A 21641-nucleotide genomic window follows, 5' to 3' on the forward strand; every position below is an offset into this window, starting at 1 on the left:
AATCCAATGGCAGTCTCTCAGTCAAAATGGGTCACATAAACACGGGTAGGACCCAGTCACAGCTTGTCACTGGACACATTGGTTTTGTCATTGTGATCATAGACGGTACACACCCCCAACACAACATATTTCACTCTAAGCTAGGATTCGTCCGCGTGTGCGTGACGCTGGCAGCTTTGGTCATTGCTTGCATCATACATATGTGCTTTTCTCACAGGGGGGGGGGGGGGGGGATCAGGGGAAGTTGTGTTAACCCCTTCCAGCTCGGCACATGAAGCCCATGGTGTTTTTCAGTGGGGGAGTTGGGGGTAGGGTAGTACAACGGTATCCTCTCAGGCTTTGGGGAAATCCCCCTGGATGAGTCCGATAAGGGCTACGATAACAGAGGCAGTTAGTGATATGACGAGACAGCGAACACGTTCTCCTTTCATCTTAAGGGTACAGAAAATGTTGCGGCTAAAAATAGAACATTTGTTATGTTTTATATACATTGAGGCCATGGTGTGAAAAAAAGATGAAAATAAACAACAACTTGCTTGTCTGTTAGACGAAGGTTTGAGGACAATATGACATGTGACCCAGCGTGAGAAAGGAGAGCTCAAAAACAACTGAGAATGTCGAAACGAATGTGATTCGGTCGTGGAAATTAGTTAAAAAGAGATTAAAGTTGTCTTCAAGTCATTGACCATAAAGCTCAAAACTGAAATTATAGCTTGTAAATGTGATAACAATAATATCAAGTTAGTTTTACATTCCAACCTGGGGGTGAAAATAGCCACTCAGTCTAAGTACCACGTTGTTGTTAAATCCAATCAGCTGATCACTGGTTGCATAAAGTCCGTCTTGACTTTCACATGAGCGTGTAGCAGCGAGGTTACACGATCAATCCTTTTTTTCCTTCTGTGATGTTGAGAATACACCAACTGAATTGAGTTTAAAGCACAGTATTATAGTATACCACTTCTTTCTTCCAGAACTGGGTGAAGTGTCAGGGCGGACTTGCTCTCAGAACACAACAACTGAAGGAGCTGAAGAGCTGCACGAAGGAGACACAGCCGGGGACACTCCAGGACGAAGAGGAGCTGCTTCAGGTCAGGAGAGAGAGGGGAGAGAGACCTTCAGGTCAGGAGAGAGGGGGGAAAGAGACCTTCAGGTTAGGAGAGAGAGGGGAAAGAGACCTTCAGGTCAGGAGAGAGAGAGGGGAAAGAGACCTTCAGGTCAGGAGAGAGGGGGGAAAGAGACCTTCAGGTTAGGAGAGAGAGGGGAAAGAGACCTTCAGGTCAGGAGAGAGAGGGGAAAGAACTCCTTCAGGTCAGGAGAGAGAGGGGAAAGAGACCTTCAGGTTAGGAGAGAGAGGGGAAAGAACTCCTTCAGGTTAGGAGAGAGAGGGGAAAGAGACCTTCAGGTTAGGAGAGAGAGGGGAAAGAGACCTTCAGGTTAGGAGAGAGAGGGGAAAGAGACCTTCAGGTTAGGAGAGAGAGGGGAAAGAGACCTTCAGGTCAGGAGAGAGAGGGGAAAGAGACCTTCAGGTTAGGAGAGAGAGGGGAAAGAGACCTTCAGGTCAGGAGAGAGAGGGGAAAGAGACCTTCAGGTCAGGAGAGAGAGGGGAAAGAGACCTTCAGGTTAGGAGAGAGAGGGGAAAGAGACCTTCAGGTTAGGAGAGAGAGGGGAAAGAACTCCTTCAGGTTAGGAGAGAGAGGGGAAAGAGACCTTCAGGTTAGGAGAGAGAGGGGAAAGAGACCTTCAGGTCAGGAGAGAGAGGGGAAAGAACTCCTTCAGGTTAGGAGAGAGAGGGGAAAGAGACCTTCAGGTTAGGAGAGAGAGGGGAAAGAGACCTTCAGGTCAGGAGAGAGAGGGGAAAGAGACCTTCAGGTCAGGAGAGAGAGGGGAAAGAGACCTTCAGGTTAGGAGAGAGAGGGGAAAGAGACCTTCAGGTTAGGAGAGAGAGGGGAAAGAACTCCTTCAGGTTAGGAGAGAGAGGGGAAAGAGACCTTCAGGTTAGGAGAGAGAGGGGAAAGAGACCTTCAGGTCAGGAGAGAGAGGGGAAAGAGACCTTCAGGTTAGGAGAGAGAGGGGAAAGAGACCTTCAGGTTAGGAGAGAGAGGGGAAAGAGACCTTCAGGTTAGGAGAGAGAGGGGAAAGAACTCCTTCAGGTCAAGAGAGAGAGGGGAAAGAGACCTTCAGGTTAGGAGAGAGAGGGGAAAGAGACCTTCAGGTTAGGAGAGAGAGGGGAAAGAGACCTTCAGGTTAGGAGAGAGACGGGAAAGAGACCTTCAGGTTAGGAGAGAGAGGGGAAAGAGACCTTCAGGTTAGGAGAGAGAGGGGAAAGAGACCTTCAGGTTAGGAGAGAGAGGGGAAAGAACTCCTTCAGGTTAGGAGAGAGAGGGGAAAGAGACCTTCAGGTTAGGAGAGAGAGGGGAAAGAGACCTTCAGGTCAGGAGAGAGAGGGGAAAGAGACCTTCAGGTTAGGAGAGAGAGGGGAAAGAGACCTTCAGGTTAGGAGAGAGACGGGAAAGAGACCTTCAGGTTAGGAGAGAGAGGGACTAGTGGACAAGAGATCCAAGTCATTTTACAGCCGATCTACAAGCTCACAACGCGTCACAACGCGACGTGTTGTGAGCTTGTAGATCTGCTATTTTCAGCAAGTGTCATTACGAGACGGAATCAACTGATTTAGTCGACTAAAATCTTATGACATTTAGTCGACTACGACAGTAAAACATTCCAGGTGACTAAAATGTGACTAAAACTAAATGAAAGCTATTCAAAAGACTAAAAAACTAAAATTTTCTGTCAAAATCAATACTGGTTTGTGCATTTGAACTCAACAACCACAAATGTGTTCAGTTGTGCTATACAGTAGATGCCTGACAGGTGGACAGCTTATAGGAACAAAAAACACACAAATATATTATATAATAATAATATTGTAAAAACTAAGCTCTAACAAATGGATGCAGGTATAGGCTGTAGAAGTGTATACAGTACATTGTTGTGCAATACGGAATGTAAGTTATTTTGAACCGCTTTCAAGCTGTCGTCACTATTTTGGGCATGTCATTATAGGTGAAAAAGATTATAGATGTGTAGGCCTATATATTAAAATATATAAAAATAAATGCATTTTTTAAAATGAACATAAACATCTCGTAGATCTGCTTTTGTTTGCTAATCGTCATATGATGAAGCATGGTACATATCATATACTCTAGGGCTTAAAAGGTTATGGTACATATCATATACTCTAGAGTCTAGGACTTAAAGGTTTTGTGACATTAATTTTCATTTACTTTTATTTTTCCTTTTAGGTTTTATGACCTTCAATTACACCCAAAAAACCTGAACTTTGAACATTCAGTGGATTTTCTGTGGTCTGGAGCTTTCTTTGGGGTTTGGAAGGCTTTTGAGGTGCAATGAAAACATCTGCTGGCAAATCCCATTGTCATCACAAACAGCAGGAAGATCAGAGCATGTGTTTGAGCCAGAAAAACCCAGACCACAGAAAATCTACTCAATGTTAAAAAGTCAGGTTTTTTAGGTGCAATTGAGCTCAGAAAACCTAATTTCTTTTTACAAAAACTTTTTTTAATGTCACAATCCCTTTCAGTGGTTCATTTATACAACGTAAAATGTATTTGCCATTGGAAGCTTCAGCCTCGCCTCCTCTCAGCCATTCCTCCATTACTCTCTCGGCCCGTTACCCCACAGCGTGCCTCTATTATGATAAGTTCACCCCCTCCCATTCTTTCTTTTACCCCTTTTCCCTCGTCCTTTGCCCCTTCCTTTCACTCCCCACCCCCTCCTCTACCCCCCTTACCCTCCCCCTCCCCTGTCAACAGCGATTTAATCCTTCTGACCACAGAGAGAGAGAGAGAGAGAGAGCTAGAGAAGGGGGTACACAGCCAGCCAATCAATGTGTATGTGGGGTGTCTGACCGTGTGCGTGTGTGTGTGTGTGTGTGTGTGTGTGTGATGCAGCAGAGGGAGCTCTCCCTGGAGCATGTGGCCGGGGGTCTCAGGGAGCTCTCCGCCATGAGGATGGACCTGTCCCAGTACGTGGCGGCCGGAGACACCGCTCTGCTGGAACAGCAGCTGGAACAACTCCACTGCCAATGGGAAGAGCTCTGCACCAAGGTGAGAGAGAGAGAGAGAGAGAGAGAGAGAGAGAGAGAGAGCTCTGCACCAAGGTGAGAGAGAGAGAGAGAGAGAGAGAGAGAGAGAGCTCTGCACCAAGGTGAGAGAGAGAGAGAGAGAGAGAGAGAGAGAGAGAGAGAGAGAGAGAGAGAGAGAGAGAGAGAGAGAGAGCTCTGCACCAAGGTGAGAGAGAGAGAGAGAGAGCTCTGCACCAAGGTGAGAGAGAGAGAGAGAGAGCTCTGCACCAAGGTGAGAGAGAGAGAGAGAGAGAGAGAGCTCTGCACCAAGGTGAGAGAGAGAGAGAGAGAGAGAGAGCTCTGCACCAAGGTGAGAGAGAGAGAGAGAGAGCTCTGCACCAAGGTGAGAGAGAGAGAGAGAGCTCTGCATGAAGGTGAGAGAGAGAGAGAGAGAGAGAGAGGAGGGGAAACTTGAGAGAGAAAGTGAACTGGCTTTGGCATGGTCAGCCTCACAAAACCGTGTACACAACAGAGACTGGACACAGACAAACAAACACGGGCGCAGGCAGGCACGCACACACGCAAACACACATACCCACACTCACACACCCACACACACATAGAGAGAGAGAGAGAGTCACTCACACACATTCTCTCTGAAAAGAGTCTAGCATAGTAGTAAGTGAGGTAAGACCTTTTCAAGTGCCTAGTGAAAGTGTAATTTAGTATTTTTTTTCCCCCAGGTATTATAGTTTCTATAGCTTGTTAAAATGAGTTTGCCTGACATTTCCTGACATTTACATTTACCTCCTGTACTGCACGGGATAATTTGGGCATTGTACAGTTAGTACAGTCAGAATGTCTTGTCAGGGAGCAGTGATGTGGATATGGGCTTTTATGAAAAGCATTTTAATGAAAGTACTCTGGGATGGTTGAGACGCTATTAGCACCACTGCCATGCAGAGAGAGAACCCGTTAAAGGCCCTGTGTGGTTCCTTAGAGGTTCTCTACTGGGTCTTCAGTTCATGGGGGAAAGGATGCTTTTTTTCTGCATACCCTAAACATCCCCCCTAAGTCGTGAACGCTGGTTCCACAGTCAAGTGAAACTCCAGTCAGCTGTGCTACAGTTAAGTCCTTCAGCTCTAAATACAGCACAAACACACGTTTGTTCTTCTTTGCCGAGAAACGGCCATGTTTGTTAGCGTAACTATTTGAGGGTTGATGGCATCTTGTGATGATTTGTTGGCGGGAGTCCTCATTTGCAGTGAAAGCTCCCACCTGTTCCTCTTGTTGGAACTAGTTGAAGTGAACATGCAGCTCTCATTTCAAAACACCTTTCTTGATTGAATTCAATACTTTAATTAAATCCAACCAAACTTTGCGGATTAGATTAGGATTAGGAGGTAATAAAACACATTGTTATTACAGACCAACCCAACCAGCTTCATGTGACTCATGTGGGTTTTGTGTGACTTAATTTGACTGAGGGACTGCCATTGGATTTTTGACGTGTCATATGAAAGCAGGGAATCATAGCTTCAAATTGACATATTGGTTGTTCAGTTTGACCCACCAGTTTTTGGAGATATGGCTTATGGAGTAATGTCTTGCAGAGAAACAGCGAGTTCAGAAAACGGGCTTGAAAGATTCACTTCATTACACATTACACCTAGCGACATGTTTAAGCATTTATTTCATATTTACATGTCCATTTCAGCTCTGACACTTATTTCAGACATGTTCTAGTATGTGAAGAGTCTGCCTGTGCTAATTAAAAAAAAAAAAACTCTGGTGAAAAGCTGTAATTTGCGCAATGGCAGTCTCTCAGTCAAATCTGGTCACATATTGCTTATTATGGAACTGGAAAATTGGTTCAATGCGTTTTTTTGCTGATAATGAACTCCCACTCAGTGGAGTGAAACATGAGATACTTCCCTGCTGTCTGATGGCACCGTGGCAATAGGATTTGAACCGCAGCATTGTGCTCCCTGTTCAGTTAACAGGTTGCAGGTGGGGGACAGTCAGCGAAATGGCCCTGGAGAACAGATGGCTTGGCCGGGCTGAAGGGGTCCAGAGGACAGGCTCTATTGTTGTGAGGGAGGGACAAGTCCCCCCCCCAGCTAGAGGGCAGGGCCATAGACAGTGCAACACAATGGAACCCACATACTCCAGAATCCAGTGTGGTTTCACTCTGAACAGGCCAGGGCTCATGAAATAACTATAAATGCCAGGGAAGCAGTTAATAATAGCCTGAAAACAGGACACACTATAATTATGAGCTCTGGGAGTCTAAAAGGATCACCAGCCAGCCACGAGCCCCTAACTGTGTAATGAGATATTATCAATGCATTAAGATGTCATTAGGAACATTGGTGGATTCAATTAGCAGCCAGGGATTAAATTGGAAGCTGTTTGGGAATCAAAACAATTGTATCTCATCTCCCTCTGCTGCTGTGATGACGGAAGAAATGACTTTATTCTATGGAATGCACTTTGTTTGCATTTGTTTCTCTGCAAAAAGTGTGATGTTGCTAATATACAGTGAGAGTAAATAAAGAGCATTTTGTTTCGTTTTTAAGATAAATTGGGGGGCTTTTTTCTGCCTTTATTTCGATAGCACAGTGTAGATTTACAGGAGACTAGATTCAGGGCGTGAGTCGTGACATACTGCAGGCCTACAGTAAACGTCCATCGGGCATCGAACCCACGACTCCCTGTCAGGTTGGATCAGAGCCTACGCGTGGTATTCATGCACCTTAGCGCCCCCTGATGGTGAAGATTAATAACAAGTAGACAATAAAGGGAGAGGGTTGGTGAGGTGCTGGCCTAAGGCAGTAATCAAGTAAAAATAAGAAAAAGGCTGCACACTCGTAGCCACGATGCTGTATATTTATTAATCTAACGTTTTGACCTAGGAGGTCTTCTTCAGGGAATGAAGATTAATAACAACACTTATGAGCTATAAAGGTACATGTGGTGGTTGATGTTTTTTGTACGGTACATGTCGATGACGGCAGACGCTGTTCCCTCCCTCAGGTGTCCGTGCGCAGGCAGGAGATCGCTGACCGCCTCAACGCCTGGACCATCTTCAATGACAAGAACAGGGAGCTGTGTGACTGGCTGATGCAGATAGAGAGGAAGGTCTCCCACAGTGGAGACCTCAGCATCGAGGAGATGGTGGAGAAACTCAAGAAGGTAACGGAGCTCTTGGGTTATACTTATACGGGTGTCACGCGCCAAAGGTGTGGGTCTATATGCTAATAATGAAAAAGAAGGGTTGTCCGCACACTGTAACAGCTCCCAGGAAACTTTATTAACACAATCATTCCCGGGATTCCTTCAAAATAGGTGCTCTGGGGTGCCGGAAAGAAACCCCCTCTGAAACCCCTACCCCCAGAAACAATCCGGGAAAAAAAAACGGATAAATATTTTGTTAGCTTACCTTGGTCTCGATTTTATTATATCGCTAGAAGCTCCAAAAAGCGTTCATATTTTGTGTGAGAGGCGGATGAGGAGCAGAGATGAAGCGCTGGTATATCAGTCAGATCAAAACCTCGGAGAGCGCCCTGGATTAGGAGAGACGAGGCATTCTTTCTGCCGCGCTAACGGCTAAGTGAACGGTAAGCTAACGTGACTGCAGAGTGACGCGTACGGTGGATGTGAGGCCACGTCCTACGGACGGAATGTGTTAAGTAACAACGTTTCGACCATTCATCAGGTATCTCATACCTGACGAAGACCCGTAAGGGTCGAAACGTTGTTGTTACCTAAATAAAGTGTCATAGGAGCTGATACACAGTGTGCGGGCAACCCTTCTTTTTCATTGTATGTATATATATATATATATATATTTTGTTCAGCACCTGTAGAATTTCTTGAGATGTGCGTGCTTCCTTTTGGATCCTATCTATGTGCTAATAACCTGTTGGAAGCGTCGTCTGTTTTCGCTGCGCTACACCATGCACATCGAATTATATCGAGCCCTTTAGATTCCTTGACGTCGTCAGACCATAAATGTGGCTAAATGTGGCACATACTGTATTCATGTCATGTCACATTAATCACCACCACTATTTTAATTGGTGAATAACCTACAGTATTACGCACTTATGCCACATTAGTGGGTTTTAATGGCCATCGTTGCTTTATCTTCTAATGGTGTGAAGCAGAACTACTGGATAGGAATATTGCGACAGTTTACTGTAGATGTGGAGGTAGTCTTGTATGCTGTCATTAGTACATCATCATGTACTCTGATTAATTAATTCACTTACACACCAGACCAGGGACGTGCAGAGAGTGTTGGAGAGGCAGGGGCACTTTTGGACAGAACAAATGCGAAAATAGCTGATCTACAAGCTCACGACGCGTCGCGCTGCGACACGTCGTGAGCTTGTAGATCAGCTATTTTCGGGGCGCAACCCAGCACTCTTTAGCTAGTGGAGATGCAGGTGTAACGACATGGATTTATAAACAAATTTGTTCAATGCAAAATGCTGCGTTCAAGTTCAGGAGACTTCTGGGGGAAAAAAGCTATTCTCCTGAATGCTGCGTTCAAGTTCAGGAGACTTCTGGGGGAAAAAAGCAATTCTCCTGAATGCTGCGTTCAAGTTCAGGAGACTTCTGGGGGAAAAAAGCAATTCTCCTGAATGCTGCGTTCAAGTTCAGGAGACTTCTGGGGGAAAAAAGCAATTCTCCTGAATGCTGCCTTCATGGCATGGCCTGGAAAGGAGAGGAGAGGCATTTGCGTTTCTTTCACCTATAGTAAAGGGCAGTTGTTTTACAGACGGGTAAAAGGGCAGGGGCTGAAGCCCCCTTTGATGTCTATGTGTGCACGCCCCTGCACCAAACCTTTGTTTTGCCAGGTATTATATTGGATCCAACTGCATCTTAGAAGAATATCATTTGCATACTTAACTACTAAAATGCAAATCAGATAAACTCTGAATTCCTCTGTATACTAACAGTGCGGGATGTATGAGGAATGTGTCTTGTGAGGGTTTGGTGCATTACACTGAAAACAACAGTATAGAAATATTTTCAATTAGTTATTAGAATTTATTATATATTCCGTTATTGTCTCCACCAGCCGAAGGCATGGGGGAGAGTATGTTTTGCACTCCGTCCGTCCGTGTGTCCTTCCGTCCGTGTGTCCGTGTGTCCGTCCGTCCGTGTGTCCGTGTGTCCGTCCGTGAGCAGCTAATCTCGGCCACCGTTAACCCGGTCGATGCCAAATTTTGCACACACACACTCCCTGGATGCCAACCATGAACCTCTGCCCCAAACTTACCAGAACGGCCTGTTATAGCGCCACCAGGAGGCCGCTTTGTGCAAAACACGTTTTTGCACAGTACACCTACAGATTGTGTCCAAACATCACGCAAATTGGTACACAGTCTCTCTAGAGCCATTCAACCAAACCGGTCTTTCAGATTTCTCAGACTCCATCCTGATTGGTTAAGATTGGCTTCCAAAGTTCACAGGAGTGTTCAGTTTCAAACAAAATGCTGCAAATCATGAACACATCGCGTGATTTCCGTGAAATTGTGCACCCACATTCCCACTAGGCCGAGGACGAAATGCCACATGAACAATTTCAACTCAGCCTCAAGGTGGCGCTATAACTGGCCCAAAAGTGTTTTTACCTCTAACTGCACGGATCTGTGGATAACTTTATATGCCAACTCCCTAGAGGCCAAGGAAAAACCTTTGCCTGGAATTTTTCACATCTGCTCTTTATAGCGCCACCAGGAGGCCGACATATGTAAAACACATTTTCTATTATTACTCCTTCACATTTTATCCAAATTTCACGCAAATCGGTACACATGATCTCCATAGTCATGTGATCAAGACAGGTTTGTTTGATTTCTCATATTCCATCCTGATTGGCCACGATTGCCTCCTACAGTTTTCAGGAGTAGCCCGCTTTGTACAAATCGCCACAACTCCTCAACGCAGCGTCCGATTGCGATGAAACTGTGCACGCATATTCCCACTAGGCTGAGGAAGAAATGCCACTTGACAGTTTTCAACAGCCTGATGGTGGCGCTGCAACAAGCCAAGTCGCGTCATGCACTCGCACACACACACACACACACACACACACACACACACACACACACACCTGTGCCGATTGGCACTTTATCTAGTTTATTCTGTATTATAAAGTTAAAAAAAGGGAAAGTAGTAGACTAAAATAGGCTAGTATAATAATATACAGTAATCTCGGCAGATTAATGAATACAAATTAATTATTGTAGAACTTAAAAGTACTGTATATACTCGGAGCGTATACAGTAACATACTGTATCACAGAGTACATTACAAAATGCACGCACTGCTGCCAATTAGTCAACAAATTAATTGGGGCACAAATGCCACCTGGTCAAACGTGCTCCAGAATCACACACACAGCGGAGTGGCTGGCTGCAGGCCTGGAATGCTGCCACCTCGACCGCTTTGTTCAAACAAAACAATTGTCTTTTCATTTACAGAAGGCCCTTTGTTGTCTGTCATTATGTCACCATGCAGCATGCTGGGTTGGTTTGCAGCACAAGTTAATGAGTGGTTTGGGACAGCGTGTGATTATTGTATTGTAGATGCTGGAGATTGAGATGAGCCAAATGGTAGCCCGGGCTCCTGACCTGACAATAACACTGTGTTTATACTGTTTTACACCCAAAACACTTCCTGGTGGTGGTGATTATGGACAAAGTAGCAGCCAATTAAGCGTTTTCCCCAGAAGCAAAACAGGTGCTCTGCTTTCTGAATGAGACAGACCTTTTTTAATACGTGACTACAGTGGTCGTCGCCGCACATGAACGCAGCCCTGATCCCCACTAGGACTGATAATAGTGTCTCTGTCACTAGGACTGATAATAGTGTCTCTGTCTCTAGGACTGATAATAGTGTCTCTGTCTCTAGGACTGATAATAGTGTCTCTGTCACTAGGACTGATAATAGTGTCTCTGTCACTAGGACTGATAATAGTGTCTCTGTCTCTAGGACTGATAATAGTGTCTCTGTCACTAGGACTGATAATAGTGTCTCTGTCTCTAGGACTGATAATAGTGTCTCTGTCACTAGGACTGATAATAGTGTCTCTGTCACTAGGACTGATAATAGTGTCTCTGTCTCTAGGACTGATAATAGTGTCTCTGTCTCTAGGACTGATAATAGTGTCTCTGTCTCTAGGACTGATAATAGTGTCTCTGTCTCTAGGACTGATAATAGTGTCTCTGTCACTAGGACTGATAATAGTGTCTCTGTCACTAGGACTGATAATAGTGTCTCTGTCACTAGGACTGATAATAGTGTCTCTGTCACTAGGACTGATAATAGTGTCTCTGTCTCTAGAGTCTAGGACTGATAATAGTGTCTCTGTCACTAGGACTGATAATAGTGTCTCTGTCACTAGGACTGATAATAGTGTCTCTGTCTCTAGGACTGATAATAGTGTCTCTGTCACTAGGACTGATAATAGTGTCTCTGTCACTAGGACTGATAATAGTGTCTCTGTCACTAGGACTGATAATAGTGTCTCTGTCACTAGGACTGATAATAGTGTCTCTGTCTCTAGGACTGATAATAGTGTCTCTGTCTCTAGGACTGATAATAGTGACTCTGTCTCTAGGACTGATAATAGTGTCTCTGTCTCTAGGACTGATAATAGTGTCTCTGTCACTAGGACTGATAATAGTGTCTCTGTCACTAGGACTGATAATAGTGTCTCTGTCTCTAGGACTGATATAGTGTCTCTGTCACTAGGACTGATAATAGTGTCTCTGTCACTAGGACTGATAATAGTGTCTCTGTCTCTAGGACTGATAATAGTGTCTCTGTCACTAGGACTGATAATAGTGTCTCTGTATCTAGGACTGATATAGTGTCTCTGTCTCTAGGACTGATAATAGTGTCTCTGTCACTAGGACTGATAATAGTGTCTCTGTCTCTAGGACTGATATAGTGTCTCTGTCACTAGGACTGATAATAGTGTCTCTGTCTCTAGGACTGATATAGTGTCTCTGTCACTAGGACTGATAATAGTGTCTCTGTCACTAGGACTGATAATAGTGTCTCTGTCTCTAGGACTGATAATAGTGTCTCTGTCTCTAGGACTGATAATAGTGACTCTGTCGCCCCACTAGGACTGATAATATTGTCTCTGTCACTAGGACTGATAATAGTGTCTTTGTCGCCACCACTAGGACTGATAAGTGTCTCTGTCGCCCCACTATAGGACTGCATGGAGGAGATCAACCTGTTCAGCGAAAACAAAAGCCACTTGAAGCAGCTTGGAGAGCAGCTGCTGTTAGCCAGTGATGAGGCCAAGCAGAGGCAGGTCCATGGCACTCTGCAGGAGGTCAACCAGCGCTGGAACAACCTCTTCCAGCACATCGAGGCCAGGTGAGAGAGAGACCGCATGCTGCGCAAGATTTGCTGACCAAGATTGCTCCCGGTCGTTAAAATGAATCATAGTTCTTGTGGGGCGAAAAAAGGAAAGAGAGCAAGAACCGCGGGAACCCCTTCTGGTGTTTTAACTAAGCATTAAGCCATTAAGGTATACTTTAGCTATTGAAAAATAGCAGATCTACAAGCTCATAGGTCTTGTAGGTCTGCTATTTTCGAAAAAATTGTTAAAAATGTGGCACAAATCTTTGAATATATATTCTTTCAGAGCGAACGTTATTTTTAATTTCGACGTCAGGCCTGAATTGGTTAATAGTCTGATAAATGCATGGTAAATGCATGGTGAATGCATGGTAAATGCATGGTGAATGCATGGTAAATGCATGGTAAATGCATGGCGAGAATAAGAAATACTGCCGAGAGGTTCACTATGGTGTAAGGAACCTTCATACAGCTTTGGAGCATTACCCAGTGTGCGGGCCTTAGAAGTGAGTGGATGTGCGTGCTTTATTGTACTTTTATAAGAATAAAACAAAATACACCTACGCATTTCGGCAACGATGTCTTCATCTTGACTTGACTAGTCTGAGCAAGTTAGCTTTGGTGTGGACTCTGTGGAGTCACCTTTACACTCCATTCAATCAGGGGATCAACAGGTCTTGTATGTATGTGTATGTGTGTGCGTATACTCAGGTGCAGGCGCGTGTCTGCATAAAGTATGTGTGTGGGTGTCAGTCTGGTGCATGTGGTCCCGGTGTGTATGTGCGTGTGTGTGTGTGTGTGTGTGTGTGTGTGTGAAGCAGACTGCAGCGTTTGCGCTGCACTCTATTAAAAGCTTTTAATGCATAATAATGCGTGCGTGTGCTTGTGCTTGTGAGTGTGAGTGTGCGTGCGCGCGTTCTCACGCAGTTTGGAATGCATCAGTGAATCGTAGTAATTATGCTTTTAGCCTATTCACCTGCTGTTGCCGAGCCGAGGCCTGCAGCTGTCAATACAATACAACGTGTCTGTACTGAATGTACAGACTGTACGTTAAGTTACCACCATGATATACTATTAGTACTTTGACCCCCAGTCAGACAGATGGTCATGGATTTGGTGGTACCCTATAGCCCCCCCCCCCCCCCCCCTCCTCCCTCTCCATCTCTCTCGCCCACCATCCAAAGCTGCAGTATATATAGACTGACTGTCAGGCTGTACCATATGGCCCTTAAACCCTTAAATGTTCAACCAACCCCCATCTTCAGCGTTCAGGGTCCTGAGCAGAGGGCTGTGTGTGTTGGTATGGAGAGCGATCTGCCACTATGCTCATAGATACATCATAGACTCTATATAGGGCTGGCTTGTGGAGATGTCGTTGGCATATAGCATGCTGTGCTGCCAGTTAATCAGACATAGTTCTATTGGGGTGGCTGGTAGCTCGGTAACCCTGGTAGCTGAGCTACCAGCACCAGGCACCCCCATATATCCAAAACACCCATATATCCAAACGGAAAAGTCCTGTCTGATTGTATTAAACTATACGTCAAACTCACCGAACATCGCAGCTGTACGTGAAGCTTGATTTAACCTCTTTATATCTGTAAAGTGTTTGTTTCATAAAAATCCACTGACATGTAGACATGTTATATGAGCGAGTGTGTGAGTGTGTGTGTGCGTGTGCGTGTGCTTGTGCATGTGCGTGTGCGTGTGCACACACATATGTGTTCTCACGCAGTTTGGAATCCATCACTGAATCGTAGTAATTATGCTCCTTTCTGTCAAGAAAGGAGCATAAACTAGAAAAAGTGCCCTTCTGGGCACAGGTCTCCACCAGGTTATCCACAGATCCGTGCAGTTAGAGGTAAAAACACTTTTCGGCCAGTTATAGCGCCACCTTGAGGCTGAGTTGAAATTGTTCATGTGGCATTTCGTCCTCGGCCTAGTGGGAATGTGCGTGCACAATTTCACGGAAATCACGCGATGTGTTCATGATTTGCAGCATTTTGTTTGAAACTGAGCACTCCTGTGAACTTTGGAAGCCAATCTTAACCAATCAGGATGGAGTCTGAGAGATCTGAAAGACCCCTTTCGTTGAATGGCTCTAGAGAGACTGTGTACTAATTTGCGTGATGTTTGGACAAAATCTGTAGGTGTACTGTTAAAAAACTTGTTTTGCACAAAGCGGCCTCCTGGTGGCGCTATAACAGGCCGTTCTGGAAAGTTTGGGGCAGAGGTTCATCGTTGGCATCCAGGGAGTGTGTGTGCAAAATTTGGCATCGACCGGGTTAACGGTGGCCGAGATTAGCTGTTCACGGACACACACACGGACACACACACGGACACACAAACGGACGGACGGACACACGGACGGACGAAGTGCAAAACATACTCTCCCCACATGCCTTCGGCCTGGTGGAGACAATTACTACGATTCAGTGATTCAGTACTTTCTGTCAATAAATTAATTGCAGGTGATTATATTTCTAAATGTTGGAGTTTGGAAGCACTCTTTTCAGTAAAGAAAGGTCGCTTTCAGTAAAGCAACCTCCTGATGCCTCCTGTATTATGTGCTACGCTAGAGCACTTCAACACAATATATGCCAGAACCCGAGAATGTCGGTTTTCGTTGATTTCTATGAATCCAGAATCAATACTATTGTATTTACCGTATTTTAGCTTCCCGTCGCTATAGGCAACGCTTGCTTCCATGGTGCGACGTCATCGTAATGGAAAGACTTTGTGCGCACGCGATCTTAATCAGCGTTTTGCCGTTTTCTCTGAATTGAGGCTCAGACTGAGGTGAGGGATGTTAAGAGCTAAACAAAATATTAGTTTGCATATTAGTGTTTCTAACACTTGGAGAAGGTGATCCATTGTGGCACGAAAATGGACACCCGTGGCTCCAACATACGTGGTCGGTTAAGACTCATCCGTCGCTTCCGCGTGCGGTTAGGGTGAGGTTAGGGTTTTGGGGTAATTAGGGTGTAGGGTTAGTTTAGGGTCTGGGGTAATTAGGGTGTAGGGTTAGGTTAGGGTTTTGGGGTAATTAGGGTGTAGGGTTAGTTTAGGGTCTGGGGTAATTAGGGTGTAGGGTTAGGTTAGGGTTTTGGGGTAATTAGGGTGTAGGGTTAGTTTAGGGTCTGGGGTAATTAGGGTGTAGGGTTAGGTTAGGGTTTGGGGTAATTAGGGTGTAGGGTTAGGTTAGGGTTTTGGGGTAATTAGGGTGTAGGGTTAGTTTAGGGTCTGGGGTAATTAGGGTGTAGGGTTAGGTTAGGGTTTGGGGTAATTAGGGTGTAGGGTTCGGTTAGGGTTTGGGGTAATTAGGGTGTAGGGTTAGGTTAGGGTTTTGGGGTAATTAGGGTGTAGGGTTAGGTTAGGGGTAATTAGGGTGTAGGGTTCGGTTAGGGTTTGGGGTAATTAGGGTGTAGGGTTAGGTTAGGGTTTGGGGTAATTAGGGTCACAGGGTGTCAGACTATTGCGTGTCGGACTGTTAGCACATCGGACCAAATACATGCACCCAGGCGAGAGTGCCTTTCACTGCAGTCAAGTTATCCTTTGTTGACAGTCTGTTGAAACGGGCTTATTTTTGTACAGCCAAAGTGTGCGTGCGACTGTAATCTACTCAAAGTGGGCTGAATCTGTCCGTTGCCAGGTGCGTGGGTTGAAAGGTGAAGGGCATGCTGTAGATTAGAATGTGTATGTATAGACGGAATATGGAACGAACTAGGAGTCACAATTAGTTTTGTCTTACACTCGCACTACATTCAATTAATTCAACAGGCCTTGTATATGTACTGCTTGGCTTGAGTCCTATAACTTGTTCACATAAATGTAAATAGCCTTAACGCAACGTGCCCTTTACCACTGAGTATCCAAGCAACTATAAAGCTCTCCTGTTGTTTTTTTCAGCTTGTCCCTTATTATCCTCACCTATCCTCTCCAGCTGTATTCTCTTCTCTTCACTCCTCTCCCTCCTGGCCCCCCTTGGCGTAGCGGGGGGCTCCCTCTCCCAGGCCAAGGCTTTGTCTTTGCTGGGGCCCCACTTTAGTGTGGTGGTGGAAAAAGTACTCGATTGTTTTACTTTAAGTAAAAGTGCCAATACTGCAATTTAGAACTACAAGTAAAAGTACTGAATTGAAAAATGTACTTGAGTAAAAGTACAAAGGTATCGGCATCAAAATGTACTTTAAGTGCTAAAAGTTAAAGTACTCATACTGCAGAATGTACAAAATATTTGGAAAATAGCAGATCTACAAGCTCACAATGCGTCGCAACTCTGATATTTTCAAAAAGGCCGAATGTATAGGGTTGAAGTGCTTAATGTATGTTTTCTAATCAAATTTTTATTGTAGTGAAGTAAAAGTGCAAATTTTGGCTCTGAGATGTAGTGGAGTAGAAATTATCAAGTGAAGTACAATACCTCAAAATTGTACTTAAGTAAAGTACACCACTGCCACTTTTCCTACTGTATAGGCTTTGTTAGGCTGTCAGAGGGGGGGGGGGGGGGGGGGTTGGGGGGGGGGGTGGAGAGGAGGGGGGGGAGGGGGGGGGGGGGAGGACGAGGAGGGATTAGAGGATGGGAAGCGTGGAGAGGGAGAAGAGGAGAGAGAGAGAGAGGAGAGAGAGAGAGAGAGAGAGAGAGAGAGAGATGAGAGAGAGAGATGAGAGGAGAGAGAGAGAGAGAGAGAGAGAGAGAGAGAGAGAGAGAGAGAGAGAGAGAGAGAGAGAGAGAGAGAGAGAGAGAGAGAGAGAGAGAGAAGAGAGAGAGAGAGAGAGAGAGAGAGAGAGAGAGAGAGAGAGAGAGAGAGAGAGAGAGAGAGAGAGAGAGAGAGATCACCTGACATGAACAAGATTGTTTGATGAATGTAAAAATGGCTGGCTGTGTACCGAGCAGTACATTATGTTCTAGTGGTCTATTTTGTCCGTGAAACAAAATCACTAGCTCTCTCTCTTATCTTCCCTCTGTCGCACACACACATGCACGCAACGCACGCATATACTCCTATTATACAGGTTTAATGTTTGTTTTTAGTTCAATGTTTCTTTTAAAAACGCCATTGACAGTGAAGGTAAAATGTACGTCAACACAAACATTAAATGCCATTAACAATAAAGATAATTTAATGTTTGTGTTGGCACCATTACATCACCTAATCAACATGAGTTTAGACTTTTAATATATTAACGCCCCTCACTTCACACGGGTGTGATTTTCTTTTAACCCATTTTGGGCGGGAATGGGTTACCTTTTGGTGTTTTAAACATTGTGTAATAATTTAGCTATTGAAAAATAGCAGATCTACAAGCTCATAGCGCTATTTTTGAAAAACCATTCAAATGTGGCGCAAATCATTGAATATATATTTCAGAGCATTTTTAACTAAAATATTTGCTTCTGGGGGGGTCCCTGGAAGTACCTATTTTGAGATGGGGGTCCGTGGCCCAATAGAGATAATTCTGGGGGTCCTTGACATGAAAAAGGTTGAGCACCACTGACATTGGCTTTTCCTAGCATAGTATGAGCTTTTTGATGTTGAAAGTGACACTGTGTACTGTATGTTGTTTGTTTTTAAATGAAGTTGTGATTTTTATTATTTTATTGTAAAGCACTTTGGTACAACTTGTTGTTATTTAAATGTGCTATAGAAATAAAGATGGTATGGTATGGTATGGTATATAACAAAGGAAATAGAGCATGCACCTCCACTCTAGCCCAGGTGCTAGACAAAAGGCAGTACAATAGAAAAAATAGAGTCTGCAACACTGGTATGAAAAACTCAGCTCCACTGGTTTATTTGATTCAACGTTTCGATCCCTTAGGATCTTCTTCAGGAATAGTGTGACAGGGAATGGGTGTGTACCTATATACAGGAAGGGGTACAACTGATTGGCTCTAACGATGGGTGGTGACTCATGCCACCTAAGCCCAAACCAATTAGCCAGTTTCCAATGTCACAATACTAATAATAAACATGACAGGTTTAAATATACACAAATACAAAAATACAACAGGTACAGAATGTGTACACAATATGCAATATTTAAGCACAATAATACACATTGATTTCAGGATAGGACACAAAAAGATTGTCATGGATAACAAAAATCTTATTTGAAATTCCAGATGACTCATTTATTAATTGTTTGATGTTGAAAATAAAAAAGGGATAAAGTCCCAAAGCTCCTAGTGAGGAAGCTGAGACCATTACTTTAATTATCACCAATTGTGTCCGATGCTGAGAACAAATGAGGATGAGGACTAGTAGTTCTTCAGGAGGGGCACTCCATCAGAGTACATCATCCGACAACCTACAGATAAGAAAGAGAACATGTGAGATACAAATAGTACAACAGGTGAGTGCCTAAACATAATAGAGTGTGGGGCATGCACACTGTACTACTGCAAGAGTTAAAATCATGTTAAAAACCTTCAAGTAAAAAGGGGGATAAATTCACCACAAATGTACTCAAAGGTATACTGGATTGAGAGACTCATAATAAATGTACAATTATAGGAATGGTCTGATGTCGAAAGACTCATTCAAGCCCTTATTAACAGTATTGAGGGTTGACATCCAAAAAGTTTCACGCTGAAGGAGTAGAACATCAATGTCTCCACCCCTAGGTGGCAGTTGGACCCTTTCAATACCAATATACCTCAAGGAGGAAATACAATGTTGGGCTTGGTGGAAATGTAGGGCTACAGGATTTTTGAAATTTTTGTTTCTTATGTCACTCCTATGTTCCGAAATTCTGGTTTTAAGGGGTCTTAGAGTTTTGCCTATGTAGGCAAGCCCACACACACACTTAAGCATATAGACCACATTATTTGTCGTACAGCTGATAATGCCCTTGACTTTAAAAGTCTTGCCTGTAGTAGGGTGATTAAATGTATGACATTTAGATGTGAAACCACATTGTGCACATCTGCCACACTTGTAATTGCCATCTGGAACATCAGACAAAAAATGTGTGGGTGTCTCCTGACGTAAATGTGACCTAACCAAGAGGTTCTTAAGATTAGGTGGTCTTTTGTAGACTATGCGAGGAGGGGCAGAAAAGGTTCTTCCTAGGGAGGGATCTGACCTCAAGATATGCCAGTGCTTTTTGATCGTTGCTTCGAAATGTCTCCCTAATGGAGAATACTGTGTATAACAGTTAATTTGTTGAGCTTTATCAGTCTTCTCCTTTGTTTTAAGACAATCTAATTGGGTACATTCACTGAATTTGTCTATGGCAGGTTTGATCCATTCATCTGGGTACCCACGTTGTTCAAAACGATTTTGGAGGTCATTTGCATGTGTAGTGAATGATTGATCTGAGCTGCAGATCCTACGTACCCGTTTGAACTGACCCATAGGGATGCCCTTCTTCAATGGGGTCGGATGATAACTTTCACCATGTAACAGGGCATTTCGGTCTGTCGGTTTCCTATACAGATCCATGTTTAGTCTGTTGTTTTCTTTAATGACAAGAATGTCAAGAAAATTCATTCGGCAACGATCAGAGGCCATGGTGAACCTTAAAGAATGACTGCTGTCATTTAAAAAGTTGTGGAAGGCTGTCAACTCTGTAGAAGAACCAGTCCAGATAAGGAATATATCATCTATATAACGTTTCCACAACTGAATGTGTTGTAGAAACGGATTGTGACTGGAATCAAAAATAAACTCAGTTTCAAGGAGCCCAACGAAAAGGTTAGCGTAATTGGGTGCCATCTTACTACCCATAGCTGTACCACATTTTTGTAAGTAAAAGTCATTTTCAAACAAGAAAAAGTTTTTAGTAAGCACTATTTCAGTGAGATCTTTCAAACATTTAGTGCTGGGGATAACTTCAACCCTCTGATTGAGAAAGTGTTCAATTCCCTCTAGACCACCTTGGTGTGGGATGTTCGTATATAAACTTTCCACATCTAGTGTAACAAGAAAAGACTCATTGTCAACTGATTCTATGGTTTGTAGGACCTGAATGAAATCACTTGAGTCCCTTAAGTAAGAGGGTAGTGCAAAAACATGTGGCTTAAGGAAATAATCAATAAATGAAGAAATCTTCTCTGTAAGAGAGCCTATCCCTGAAACAATAGGTCTGCCTGGAGGTACATCAGTAAAGTTTTTGTGAATTTTGGGCAGGGTATATATCACTGGTGTAACAGGGCAGTCAACCTTCATATAGTTGAATTCATTCTTATTGAGATCTCCTGTTTCTAAATAGTGCTCAAGAATTCTGTGAATATAGTTCCTGAACTCTATAGTGGGGTTGCCATTCAATTTTTGGTAAAACACATCATTATTGAGCTGTCTATGTATTTCACCAACATATGCTACTCTGTCCAAGAGGACAATAGCACCCCCTTTGTCAGCAGACTGTACAACAACAGATTTATCATTTTTTAATTCTAACAAAGCATCACGTTGTGACTTGGCCATGTTATTAGTGACCTTATACTGTTGTTTCTTAGATAAGAGTTGTGACACTTCACTTTCAACCAGTCTGCAATATGTGTCTATGGATGAGTTCCTATGTTTAGGTGGAATAAATGTAGATCTTTTCTTAAACTGTTTCAAAGGCCCTATATTGGGCTCAGCAATATCATCAGGGTTAGCTAATGGAGGCTGTGTATTTTCTGAGCTAACCTCCTGTACCCTGTTACCGTTTACATTAGAAAAGAATTCCCTCAGTCTAAGATTGCGGAAGAATTTTTGAAAGTCTACTAAAGTGTCAAAATCATTACATTGGGTAGTAGGTACAAAAGACAAGCCCTTACTAAGAGCTGCTAAGCATGTGTCTGTAATGGACCTACTTGACAAGTTGATTACATTGCACTCCGTTTGTGGCTGCGAGTCCAATGAGGGTCTCTTTGACTTCTTCTTGTATTTTTGTATTTGTGTATATTTAAACCTGTCATGTTTATTATTAGTATTGTGACATTGGAAACTGGCTAATTGGTTTGGGCTTAGGTGGCATGAGTCACCACCCATCGTTAGAGCCAATCAGTTGTACCCCTTCCTGTATATAGGTACACACCCATTCCCTGTCACACTATTCCTGAAGAAGATCCTAAGGGATCGAAACGTTGAATCAAATAAACCAGTGGAGCTGAGTTTTTCATACCAGTGTTGCAGACTCTATTTTTTCTATGGTATGGTATATAAAC

At 43.8% G+C, this 21641-nt stretch overlaps 1 protein-coding gene across 1 annotated transcript in view; it reads left to right on the forward strand.

Annotated features, from left to right (window-relative positions):
• The window catches only part of LOC310876423 (nesprin-2-like), a 203790-nt gene that overhangs the window by 139786 nt on the left and 42363 nt on the right, over positions 1 to 21641 (forward strand). The window contains exons 81-84 of the mRNA XM_083789954.1: positions 975 to 1091; positions 3978 to 4133; positions 7127 to 7285; positions 12333 to 12499. Of these exons, the coding sequence (XP_083646080.1) occupies positions 975 to 1091; positions 3978 to 4133; positions 7127 to 7285; positions 12333 to 12499 (599 nt within the window). The remainder of the gene's footprint in view (positions 1 to 974; positions 1092 to 3977; positions 4134 to 7126; positions 7286 to 12332; positions 12500 to 21641) is intronic.

The sequence above is a fragment of the Protomyctophum parallelum genome, assembly GCF_964188405.1.
Source record: "Protomyctophum parallelum genome assembly, chromosome: 19".
In the NCBI taxonomy this organism is placed as follows: domain Eukaryota; kingdom Metazoa; phylum Chordata; class Actinopteri; order Myctophiformes; family Myctophidae; genus Protomyctophum; species Protomyctophum parallelum.